This window comes from Mytilus edulis, chromosome 4, assembly GCF_963676685.1.
Source record: "Mytilus edulis chromosome 4, xbMytEdul2.2, whole genome shotgun sequence".
Taxonomy (NCBI): domain Eukaryota; kingdom Metazoa; phylum Mollusca; class Bivalvia; order Mytilida; family Mytilidae; genus Mytilus; species Mytilus edulis.
In genome coordinates, this window is record NC_092347.1 from 85021451 (window position 1) to 85035602 (window position 14152).

At 29.2% G+C, this 14152-nt stretch overlaps 1 protein-coding gene across 1 annotated transcript in view; it reads left to right on the forward strand.

Moving 5' to 3' along the window:
* Window positions 1-7929, forward strand: part of LOC139520825 (uncharacterized) — a 175480-nt gene extending 167551 nt beyond the window's left edge. The window contains exons 95-99 of the mRNA XM_071313797.1: window positions 302-504; window positions 1107-1168; window positions 2876-3141; window positions 4243-4345; window positions 4961-7929. Of these exons, the coding sequence (XP_071169898.1) occupies window positions 302-504; window positions 1107-1168; window positions 2876-3141; window positions 4243-4345; window positions 4961-5123 (797 nt within the window). The 3' untranslated portion in view covers window positions 5124-7929. The remainder of the gene's footprint in view (window positions 1-301; window positions 505-1106; window positions 1169-2875; window positions 3142-4242; window positions 4346-4960) is intronic.
* Window positions 7930-14152: the final 6223 nt, after the last annotated feature.

A 14152-nucleotide genomic window follows, 5' to 3' on the forward strand; every position in this document is an offset into this window, starting at 1 on the left:
GTAATCAAATTTCAAGTACAATTTAACCAAATTTTTTAATACTGCAAATTCAGAAATTTATGCAAGGTGTTTATTAGTGGGAATAATGGGAATGGGTTATTGGTAGAATTGCAATAAGAAGAACACTCATTCTGATAGAGGAAGCTGAGATAAGATACCAGTATTTTCTGTGTCCAACTAACCAATCTTAAAATTTTATTATGTATTTATCCTTTTTTCTCCTACCTGAGTATTTCATTGCCTTTTATGGGAAAAGCTGTCATTTTTACTCTTATAAAAATTACAATTGGTTTTTTTTTAGATGCTGCCAATCACACAAATAATGCTAATCAGTCTATATCAGACATGTGTTTAGGACAGTGGGGAAGCTGTGCATCTCAACAAGATTGTCATATGGTCACATGGTCATATAACCCAAATACACAGATGATTTCATTTAATGTAACAGCAGCTATAGATTCTGATAAATGGCTGGGTGTTGGATTTAATGGACAGAAAAAAATGGTGAGTTGTTAGACAATGTTGGTTAGATTTAATGATAAAGTATAGCTAGATATAAGAAACATCGATACAATATTGTTTTTCAGCTGCACTTGAATAATTTAATGCCTCATCTATAATAGTTTCCTTGTCTGACCTTCCATTCGTCCCTTATTCATTTAAATTTTGGTCTTTTAATGTTGTTTGTCATCTTGATATCAAGGACACATGTGCGTTATGAGTTAATGCCAAATTCAGGTTTTGACTTGGATTTCGCAGTTCACTAAACATGGAAATGTGATTTGTCAATGATTTGGTTTTATGTAGTTTGTGATCGCATCACCTTTAAATCTATTACACATGTTTATTATGAAGTGAACTGTATAAAATTAAAATTGAGAATGGAAATGGGGAATATGTCAAAGAGACAACAACCCAACCATTGAACAGACAACAACAGAAGGTCACCAACAGGTCTATAACATATAATATATATAAATTTAAGATTTTGACCCAGATTATAAGGTTCACTGAACTTGGAAATGCAACGGTGTGACTGTGCATGCTGTCCTATAGACCTATATTTTAGACTTAATTAAACTTGTGATTTTGATTATATTTTTCAGGCTGGTTCAGATGCCTTAGTTGGATGGATAACACCCCAGGCAACAGTTACAGTTACTGACAGGTAGATATAATAGATCTTATATCTATACTATTAAACGAGAAGACCTCATTTTGGGTGTCGCTTCTCTTCTTTCCACAATAGATTAATCAACACGCCTCTGTGTCCTATAGGTACAGTACATAGTCGCATTTGTCATCCATTCATATGATTATTCAGATTGAGTTATTTTGGGAGAAAAACGAGGAAAAGGCATCCGGATAATGTCCCGTCATTGGACGAAATTTTAAGTCAGATTAGACTTCCGGTTTGCGTTTTTCTGTATACTTTGAACAAACATATACTACAAATTTAACTTTATAAAGTGTATTTTAATTCTATCTGCTATCATTTTCAAGTTTACTATCCACGGCGGTCACAGAGTTTATCAAATAGAGGGTCTGTATACTATATCAATGACCACCATGGATCGATTAGTAAACTTAGACTGAATTGAAAGTAAATACACTTTATTTATATAGTAATGAATGTTCATAATATACAGATAAGCGCTAAAATTATTCATGTGAACTTTTGATACCTTTTCTGAAATTCTCCGTCATTAAATCTTTTACAAAATTCATTGATTACAAAAAAAAGAAGATGTGGTATGATTGCCATGTCGAGACAACCGTCTCCACGAGAGACCAAAATGACACAGAAATTAACAATTATAGATCACCATACCGCCTTCAACAACGAGCAAAGCCCAAACCGTATACTCAGCTTTAAAAGGCCCCGAAATGACGATGTAAAACAATTCAAACGAGAAAACTATTATTTGTGTACAAAAAATGAGCGAAAAACAAATATGTAACACATAAACAAACGACAACCACTGAATTACAGGCTCCTTACTTAAATGTTCACAACATACTAAAGGTATGTTCGTATTGAAATTGTTAGAAAACCAAAAATTAGGAATTAAGAAATTTAGGAGAATGGATAAAAAAACATTTTCCTATCCCCAATAACCTATGACTCATGATACGTTTGCTGAAATTCTCCAGTCATTCAATATTTTACAAAATTCTTCAAACAACACTTTACATACTTTAAACTACGATCTGAATGCCCGCGATTTCGCGGGTGTGTACTAGTTGTAATGAATCTAACAGTATATGAATATAATCACTTCACATGGTTTATATCCCCTCACACTTAGTGATATTCTTCAATCACCTTATTCATTTATCTGGATTTTTTTATTAACTTTTGTTAAAATTAATTTAATTATGCAACGATTGATCACATTTATATAAAATCTTATGAAACAATTAAGCCTAAGACCACTTAATCCAATTCAAAAAGAAAACTTCAACCTTGTAAGTGCACAACTCTCAAACAACCTATGAAGATACATTGTAACTGGTTTTTATGACCATAATGACTTTTGTTTGATTTGAATCGACCTAATAAAACAAAATTAGAATTATTTCACCATAATAAAATGGTATTTGTGGAACATATGCAGCTCAGTAATTTTTGGAACAGAAAATTTATATCAAAAGAAACAATGGTCAATAGCATTTATTTACAGAGTATTCTTGGTTAGTTTTTTTCTGGCTAATATTTTTGTTTATCATCCTTTCCCTTTAGAGCTACCAAGCTCTTTGATTATAATAACTTTTTAAAGCATAATTTCTTTCCACAATATATTTTCTCATTAATATATTTTTAGCTCTTTTAAAAGTGGCAATATATGTGTGATGGTTGATTTGTATTTTTCAGAAATAATCCATCTTACTATGGTTCACTCTTAGACACAACACAAAATGTTAAAAATGCTGCTTGGGACAGGATGAATGGAATAACATCAATTTCATTTCAACGTCATAGGGATACAAATGATACTTCTGACTTTATATTCTCGGAAGATAACTGTGCTTACTTCATTTATCCAATGGGAGGCAGTTATAATGAGAATGATAAAAGTATTAATAGGCATAGCAAGACGCCTACAATATCATTGAAACAATTCTGTTTCCCATGTGCAGGTAGGTCAAACAGAAGTGTAGAAATATAGTTTTAAATATGTTTAGAAGTGTAGTGACATAAAAGTAGGTGCACATGAACAGTGTTTCCCATAGAAAATGTTCGCCTACAAACATAAAAACTACCTACTGACAGATCTTAAATCAATTTGAAATACTAACACTTTAAATTCAGAACCTTTTTTATGAGCTAAATACTCTTTTTATGATCCACCTTCAATAGTAGAGGGCATTATGTTTTCTGGTCTGTGGGTCCGTTTGTTCGTTCGTCCGTCTGTTCGTTTGTCTGTTCATTCGTCTGTTCATTCGTCCCGCCTCAGGTTAAAGTTTTTAGTCAAGGTAGATTTTGATGAAGTTGAAGTCCAATCAACTTGAAACTTAGTACACATGTTCCCTATGATATGATCTTTCTAGATCTTTCTAATTTCAATGCCAAATTAGAGTTTTTACCCCAATTTCACGGTCCACTGAACATAGAAAATGATAGTGCGAGTGGGGCATCCGTGTTCTTATGACACATTCTTGTTTCAACTCAAATTGGCTCTAATTTTAACTTAATTATCCAATGGTGCACAACAGGTGCCCCCTCCCCTTTGGGATTCTGTACCTGTATTTCTTCTATGGTTTCTTTTTTATTAAATAATTCAAGGAAGGATATGTGAAGACAACTATCTAATCAATATCAAAGGAACAATGTTTTATTGCTGTTCTTCATCTTATCAGTTGTTAAAAGATTAAGAACCTTAATTCATATGTAACAGGAAGATTTAATCTGCAGCACCTTGCATTTACTTCAGTGTTACATATTTAATATTCATTGTTAAGGAACATTTCAGTAAATTGCAATTGAAACTATGAATTTTGAAAATTCAATAATTCAATAAAACAATGAGTATACCTTCTTTGAAAAGATTTTGTTTGTTTAATATTTGAAATGATATCTAACTCTGTATTTAAGCTTAATTGTGCAGACCTGTTATTTAAAAGAAAAAGATTGGAGGATTTTGTAGAGAAACAGTAATTTTATTGGAAGCATATAAAACATGTATGAATAACTCATCATCAATTTGTTAAACTGTGATTGCAATTGTTTCTCCATTTCAGATGTGTGTACGTCTAAAGAATTATTTAGAAAGATGGGTATCACTGAGTGTAAATCTCAGGTGGATAGCTTTAATGAAAGTGATGATCTTCTTACTTTTTGTGGGTAAGTTATATTAATTATAAGTAGACTTCGGTTTTTCAAAATTATTTTTATACATATAAGTACAGCCTGTGCTTATAGATTTTTAAATTTAATAGTTTGGGCAACTTTCTTGGAATTTACAAAATTTGGACAGGGGCTTCTTGAAATCAAGAGATAATACCCAAGCACAATTTATATCATTTTTTCTTTTTCATTTTGCAGAACCTTCATGAATTTTCAAGATACATCTTCACAGTATTTCTGGGTCAATTTACAGTCACTTAACGTTTGAACAAAACCTGTCTTATAGATACCAAAACCTGTCTTATAGATACCAAAACATGTCTTATAGATACCAAAACATGTCTTATAGATACCAAAACAGTTGAACAAAACCTGTCTTATAGATACCAAAACAGTTGAACAAAACCTGTCTTATAGATACCAAAACAGCAAATTTTAAAGTTGGATAACACAATTTGTAATAGATAATAAAACAACAGCGATTAGAAGACCATAGTTTTATATGGTCCCTGTTTAACATAAATTGATATTATTCTCCACAGCTAAACATTTTTTTATTTTGATTCAACCCAATTCCTCCAAATGTTATTCATATTGTTCTTTTTTTTGCAGGAAATTACAAAGAATTACTGAGTGCCTTCAGACGAATTTGCCGACACATGGATGTTCTAGTACAATCAAAGACTCTACATATCCAGTGTTAATCACCCTGCTCAGTGAACTTGTTGGATTTGATACAATGTTAAAAGCTATAAGCTGTTCATCAGCTGCCTAACAAATGTGTACAAAATATTTATAGCACTGATGCAATATACAAACAAAACTTATTGTAAAAAAGTATTTATAATGCTGATGTAATATACAAACAAAACTTATTGTAAAAAAGTATTTATAATGCTGATGTAATATACAAAACTTTCACAAAATATTGAGAATGCTGAAGAATTATTCTAAGAATAGATAAGATATAATGGTGATGAACAAAATATTTATAATGCTTATGCAATAGTCCCAGAAAATAATTGAATGAACGAAATATTTATAATGCTGATGTAATAGTCCCATGATATAGTGATAAACAGGTTTGGTGCTGTGATGTCTGTAACAAATAAATAAGTTACTTGTAAATGATGTTTAGTGAAGTTTTTGTGATGTCAGAGTCTATAAGTAGATAAAATCATTGTATCTTTTTATTGTTTGTTTTGTACTTAATGAAATAGAGTTCCAAACTAAATCCTAAATAAACTGGAAACCTGACATAAATTTCTATAAAAATAAATTTTCAGAAATTCATCTAAATTATGTTTGAATATTTTCATAACACTTGAACAATTTTGTTGACAACAGGAACATCTTCACTTTTTTGCTATGACTATAGGTTGAATCATTTTATTGATACCATTTATATTTTTCTAGTATGTTATTGCCACAGATAGTTTGTTTATCTATAAGTATACCACCAATAAAGTATTACTTTAGAATAATGATACTGCTGAGGGTTTATTTTGCTGAAATGTTTCACAAATTTTGAACCAAATATGTTTTATAAAGGTGCATTATACATGGGGCTTAGGAAATGTGTTTATCATAATATAAAATGTACTTGGAGACCCCCTACATCTTATTCATATTGTGTTCAGGAAATCTATTTGATTCTTGTAAACAAGAAAACCAAGGTTTTAACACCTAAACTGCTAGTTTATTTTTACCTCTTGAAATCCGTTACAACCAGGTTGGTTTTAAGCATCTACCCGGTAATATCCAGCTTGTTTTTCAAAATTTAAAATCCATATCATTCTTGTTAACAAGGAAACCATGTTGGTATTTAGTGCATAGAACTTTGCTTGTTGTAAAACATTTGAAATCAATTTGATTCTTGTAAACTATAAAATCCAGGTAGGTTTTAAGCAACTGAAATCCAAGTTTATTTTAATCACTTGAAATCCATTTTATTCTTGTGAACTAGAAATTGAGGTTAGATTTAAACACCTGAAATTTAATATGGTGTAAATTCAGAAACTATTGCATTCATTTATTATTGATTGTGAAAATGGTAGCCGGAATTGCGAGATTAAAATATAGTTATTAAAAAACAGAATATGATTTGTTTATGTTATTTAAAATATAAATTATCCTGAAAAATTGTTCACAATAATAAAAAAACATTACAATAATTTCTGACCTTATAGTATTCTTAGACGAGAGTGATCTGAAGGGCCTATAGCTTTTGCTTTATTTTTTTTTTATATAAAAATATTTGGAAATATCTTAATATGACATCTATATCCCACAAATATATATATTTATGATATCTTCTATACCTGTTTGTAGTTCATATTTATTTCAAAAATATGAAATTCTTTTTTGTTGTTGGGTGGCTGGCCATCCATTATTTTACATAAAAATATACTTAAAAGATTTTTATATTTTTCAATTCATTTATTTTATGTTTATATAATTATGGAGTCCTCGTAACACTTTAATATTCATGAAATTTTTGTATAGAACAAAATGTACATTTATTTTATATGGCATTACTTCAGAATTATATACATATCACAGTTTCATTCAAAATCATTTCATACAAATGCTCTAAGAGTATTGTCATAAAAATGAGTGCTGTTAGTTATATGGATTACATTCCGATAAAGATCATTTAATATATGGCCAGGGAAATTTTCCTGCTGTCAGATTAAAAGAAAATGAATAAAAAAAAATATTTCTAACCAAGAATGTTAATCTAAAAATATTTAACAAAATTGAAGATAACTTGAAATATGCTGTGTAATAAACAGCACTGTACTTATTACTTACTGGGAAAGTACTTTTATTAGTGAATTGAAAGTTTTGAGAAATCTGTTGGTTTGTGAGTTTTAGACTTTGAAATTAACTGAATATAAGTCATTAATTTAGCGTTAATACATTCAATTTAAGTTTACTACAAGTCTTCAAAAAAACAAAAATCCAATAGATAAATGTACTTTTACAGTATTATTATGTAATTTATCATCTATCATAGATTCACAATAACTCAAATGTAAAACTTATTCCTTCAATTTTTATTTTGTAAAGGAATTAGTGTCGAATTTTAAAAAATTTGAATATACTGTACTATGAAATCTTTCACCTGTGCTAGCTGTAACCATGGAAATGAAATTTTAAAGTCCAAAAAACTTTTTGTTGTTTGTCTGTAGCAACACACAGGAGTTACCTATTTTATCAATAAATGAGAAATAAGGTCAAAATTATCTTTTTTTTTATGAAGACTATTTTATTTTCAATTCTCATTTATTGATAAACTTCTTGACTCCTGTGAATAGTATGATATTGAGACGGCACTAGTCTTGTTGATATTCAAATAGAATTAAGAAATTTAAGTGTAGAAAGTAAGACATGTTGAAGATATCTTTCTGAATTATCAAATTAAATATGTGCCTTTCAGTATCCATGACTACATTCCATCATTTGATTTGAGATTTCATTGTTTTTATTTTGTTTACACATATCATTTATATATATTATATACTACTTACTTTATATATATTTTTATCATTTTTTAATTAAAGATATACATGCACTGATTTCTTATTGTAATTTTACTGATTATGTCCTTTTCCCTCGATTGTAAAGTTTTTACTGAATGTGAATTATCTTGGTTGGTGATGCATGTATAGCAGAAGACAATCAGGTCTCTCTCTTTTAGGATTTCATTTACTTTTACAAATTGTGACTTGGTACCACATCTTCTTATATCTATATAACAGAAGACAATCATGCAGGTGGCCCAAGACCACAATTAATGACCCCGCTTTTCGTTGTCCACGAATATAGTTCCTTTTAATTAGAGTGTATTTTTCCTTAATTTTTTTTCTTTCCCTTCCTCACTCATTTCTTCGATTTATTTTGGTGGAAATGAAAGAAGAGAGGTGAAATAAATTTTTGGATGTTGTATTTTAACTTATTTTGATTTGGAATGAGTGATTAGGCCAAGTGCAAAAATGTAACATTTACAGTTTTCGGAACATCTCTTGACTTGTCAATAGGGGTATGGATGTGTATTGGCTAAATTTGTAAAAGTGATTGCTACAATCTTTCTGAATTTTGGATATATATATTTGGACTAGGACTATACATTACACACACAAAAAATTGGACAAAAGTGCATGGTGCAATTTTTTTAATGGTGCAAAAGGTTATAAAGAACTGATAGAGGAATTAATTGTGGTCTGTGGCCAGGTCTCTCTCTCTTTCGAGTTAATTTGATTCCCTCAGTACTTTGTTTGCATCCTTGATTTGTTTTTTCTGAAGTGATTTACCATATTATAACATCATTTAATTATTGTCACCTTAATTTAGATGAGGAAATATTTTCTGATGGGATTCTTTTAGGTGGATTCTTTTGTAATGACTTTTCTTCACCTATGTTGCTATCTTGTGTGTAAAGAGTTATTTTCTGATAGGATCTTCTTTTAGATGGATACTTTTGGAATTAATTTTCTTCTTTAGGTAGTTAGGCCATGTTGCTGTCTTGTATGTAAAGAGTTATTTTATGAAAGCATCTTCCTTTAGGTAGATAGTTTTGGAATTAATTTTCTTCTTGAGGTAGTAGGTCATACCAAGGCTGCTATATGGTATATAAGAAGTTATTTCAATATGTCAACTCCTTTGAGGTTCAGTTTTGAAATAAATTTTCTTGCTTAGGCAGTCAAGCTGATTTTGCTATATTGTATATAAGAAGTTGATATATGATTGCATTTTCTTCAAGGGGGATAGTTTTAGAATTACTTTTAGTCTTTAAGTAGTAACGCCAATAATGCAAGTTTCATTTAAGAAGAAAAGTGAATCATTATTGTTCTGTAAGCAAGTGAGAAACTCCCATCAGATATAATTTTATCAAAATATATGAGTATGGTGTAATTATATAACTTCTAATGATGTTAACCTTCCTTCCATACCCCTAAGCTGGATAGATGCCATGTAATGGGACATGAAGAATGCAGTTTACATACCATAAGAATAAAACTTCTGGTTTCCATAGAAAAGAAATAATTCCGACCCTAATACCCAACTCACACTTTTAACACAGACTGAAATGTTTCCTGCTTTACCTAAGATTGTGTTAAATTGACAGACTATAATATGAAGTTTTTTACAATTTAACATTACATTATAAACAATCTATGAAAATGAGGCTACAGTCAGATGGACCATGTCAGACAGATATGTATACCTTTCAATCATTCCATACCCAAATATAGTGGTTCTTTTGCTTGCAGTACCTGGAAAACAGACCAAATCACAAAAACTTAACAATGACCAATAAATCATGAAAATGAGGTCAAGGTCATATGAACCCTGCCAGACAAACATGCACACCTTTTAAAACTTAACACTAACAAATAAGGTCAAATACAGATAAAACCTGCTAGACAAATATGTACACTTAACAATAATTCCCTACACAAAATATAGTGTCTTTATTGTTTATAGTATTAATACACCCAACCACAAAAACCAAACATTGTCCACTGAACCATATAAATGAGGTCAAGGTAAGACAATTACACCTTACAATAATTACATACACCAAATATAGTTGACCTATGTCTAATGGTATCTGAGATAGAGTTGACCATGTAAACTTGACACTGATCCATAAAATGAGATCCAAGAATTTAAATACCTATGGGAATGTAATATAACACTTGCAATAATTTAGAACACTTTTATTAATGATTAAGGCAACAACATTGTGATAAATATGAGACAGTAACAATTGAGAATAAATAGTAAAAATATATTCAACAAGATATATAAATACACAAAACAAGGACAGAAATTGTAAACTTCTTGTAGATATGACTTAGTTACTTGATTAACACAAATATGCCATTCTATTTTCTTAATATTTTTCATAAATAAAACTTAGTGAATATTTTGTTCCATATTGAAATTTTTCAAAACAAGGAGTAACAGTGCTGTTTTATTTTCTTTCTATTTATCTTCAGGCCATGTTTTATTTTATATATAATATTTCCTGGTGTCTAAATGTGCATTCTATCATTTAGATGTCATCATCTAATGTGCACAATTTACAAGTTACTATTATTCTATATAAAATTTGTAGAGTTGGGTGCTCATTTTCGCTATATCTTTCCATGTTTTCTTCAGTTTATGTTCAGGTCTTTGTGTTTTTTAAGTATACTGAAGATAACTTCAAATGCAAAATATTCTAAGCTTGAAAACGTGTTTGTTTTGAGAAAAATCATCTGAAAAGTGTGATTAAAGGGTGTTTGAAATTTCATGATTTTTTGTCAACGGGGACACATATTCGCCGTTTTTATACATCTATTTAAAACCAAATAACTGCAGCCTTTAAACAATATTTATCAAATAAATTTCATTATAAATAAATAGCAAACATTTGAAAGGTGTATAAAACTGAAATTTAGGGCAATCAGTCAAAGAATTACTAATAAATACTTCTTTGAAATCTTTTTTTCATTCAGGAAATTGGCTGAAAATTGTTGTCCATTTTTCAGTACATTGCGGTAAGTGCCGAAATTTTGTTTCATTTTCAAAAATAATCATGTTTGCTATAAAAATATAATTAACCGGCATATTTCTTCCATTCAACCATCCTTTGAAGTTTTTACACCTCAAAAATATTAAACGTTGAAATTGTGTCCAAGGCAAATATGAGCGCCCCACTCTAATTGTATATTTACTTTCTGTTAACTAAACATTTTTACCTTATTTCTGAGACAATTCACCACAACAATGTTTGGGAAAACTAAAAAAAATCATGACATTGACAACTTGTAATGGAAAACAATCATTGAATGGTTGCTTTATATTCATTTTACCCTTTGTAACTTGATACATGCTAATTTGGATTGAAGTAAATCTTGCTTTACAAATATTTTTTAATTTTGAAATCCAACAAAAAATATTAGTCAATTCAGTAATGATAGAAATGACTTTATCTGGGGTTTATAGATTGCAAAGCTGTACTTTAATAGGAGTCTCTAGCGTTTAAAGGTTTTAGCAAGGCCCTTTAAAAATTATTTAACATAAAGAAAATGCATATTTGTGACATTCCCTATCCATATAATTTTTTTTGTATGGACCATTTAGTTTAGATATCATTGGCAATCTAGATACAATACGAATTACAATGTATCAAAATTTGCTTAACAAAAAATAAATAACAATATTGACACATCTCCTAATTATTAAACTAGACACATGTTTAACATTTAAAATTGTGTGGCCTTAATTTTAGAAAATTATGTGACCATAAAAAAACAAAATAAAATTGAGTATAACACAATGGTATAAATTGACGTAGTTTCAGAAAAGTTAACCTACAACTAATAAGTCAAAATCATTAATTATAAACTAAACAACAAAATGTGTAGAATACCAATAAAATAAATTGCACAGTTTGACTAGAAAACTAAATATTAGTACATAAATGTGGTCAATTTTAGCTTCAAAACTAAAAGCATTTATTGTATATGTTACAGTAAATAGGTGAAATTAGGAATTACATGTAATTACTAAACACTTCAGTAAATACCTGTAATTACTAGCCAATTTAGTAATTACATGTATTTACTAGTTGTTTCAGTGATTACTGGTAATCACTGATTTTTTTTGTCATTTTTACAGCTATTTACTAACTTGATGTTTTTGTTTTAAAATTAAAAACATAATTCAAGATATCAAATAAGAAAGTAAAGGGGTAGGGATTTTAACGGCGCTAACTTAAGGATGTAGGAATATAATGCACATCCAAAGTGCATACTCTTTAGTGTTTGTGAATTGAAACTGGAAAATGGTTGTTTTATAGGTTTTGAAACTCCGTAAATATATGTATGCAAGACAATGATATCTATCCAAAATCAAACTAAAATCTCCATCATGCACTGTGGCTCAAAACTTTAAAAAAAACTTTCTCCAAATATCCTGGATTTCTACCAAACTTCATGAACTTGGACAGAAGCTAAATGTTTATGATCATAAAATAATATCCAAAAGTAAAGTTTGAAAAAAAAATCCTTTTTTTCGTATATTACTTATAAATGGTCTAGTTTTGTCCCAGTTAACATTACATACACTCTGTAGTTAAAGTTTTTAAAACATTAGATTTTATAAACCATCCTGGATTTTTACCCAATTTTGACTGAAGCTTCTTACAGTACTAGTCAACATATAGTATCTAGAGGAAAATTTTAATATTTTTTCTTCATTTTTGTTGAGCCTGCGATTAACAGCAAAAGTAACCGAGACTACATGTATTTGTTCTGCAAAAACCCGTACAATTTTAATAGCTTAATACATCGATAACCCATCTCCAGCTAGGGATTGATTTGAAGGTCACATGAATACGTATTCAATGAGGTCCAAATATTCACTTGCAAGTGCACAACTCATCAACCTTGTTTCTCAGCTAATTTAACAAAATAAAACCAGAATGGCTGCTAACAGTGAATTATAATTTTACAATATCATTTTTATAAATGATTTAACACCAAAAAAAAGATATTTTTTTATATATCTCGAAGCTAATGCACATAACAGTTCATTCCAGTTCTTAACCTACATAACGTTATCTTATCTTTATAAGGTAATAAGTCTAAATATTCTGCATATTCAAAGAGTTCTTTAAAAAGTTAAGACATAATGCTTTGGGAGAATTTTCCATTTCTGATTTCCATGTCTGCTGAAGTTGGTCAAAAATTATCTGTATTATAATGCTCAACTTAAACCATTTTGGATTAAAACTAAAGTTACTCTGATTTAACCAAATATTTGAAAGTCCATATTTATTCAAGATATTTTTTATACATATCAACCATTCAAAATTTTAAGTGTACTAACTGATCTTCTAGTTAGTATTACACAGCTAAAACAATGTTGTATTATGGTCAGGTGATCAAAAGTTATGGTTGTGTTAGCAGTCAGTAAATAGGTGTAAATATTCATTTTAAATTTAGTAATTACTGGTAATAACTGGGCCGTTTAAGGAATTACTTGTATTAACTAAGTGCATGAAGTGCATCGGGAATTACCTGTAATTCCTAAATTTTAGTAATTACATGTAATTCCTAATTTCACCTATTTACTGTAACATATATATATCATGTGACCTAATGTTACCTTTGTATCTATTCTATAATAACATGTGACCTAATGTTACTTTTATTTTTTCTATAATGTCATGTGATGTGTTACCTTAATTTGTCACTAAAAATATAAATATTTGACTTTGAGATCTGGAATGTACAAAATACAAAAAATAGTTATATAAATGCACCATCAAACAGTTAAAAAAAAAACCATGGCAACAAAATAATAATTCATAAAAAAATTGCACTTGGAGTTAAACAATATCGATTTAATATAATAAATAACAATAAATAGTACATCAAAATTATCATAAATTATCATACCACATACACAAATATACATAAAAATTCAAGATATCAACAGAACAAAAAAAAAAATTTTGTGCAATATTCCATGTCCAAGTTATTGGATTACTTTCAAATTTAGATACTATATTTTGCAAAGGGAAATAACTCTAAATAAAGAGGAACTCAATCCCTGCCTTTAAAAAAATATATAGAGCAAGCATGGTGAACTGTGCAGGATCTGATAATTATTTTGACAATGTATGTGAGTAACACATTTATGTTAAACTTTGTATAGCTGATCAGATGATATGGAATGAAAGTTCTTAAAAGCGTTGCTACATGAAAACATGCTGTTTCCATTTGGTTTGAATGAACATGGACA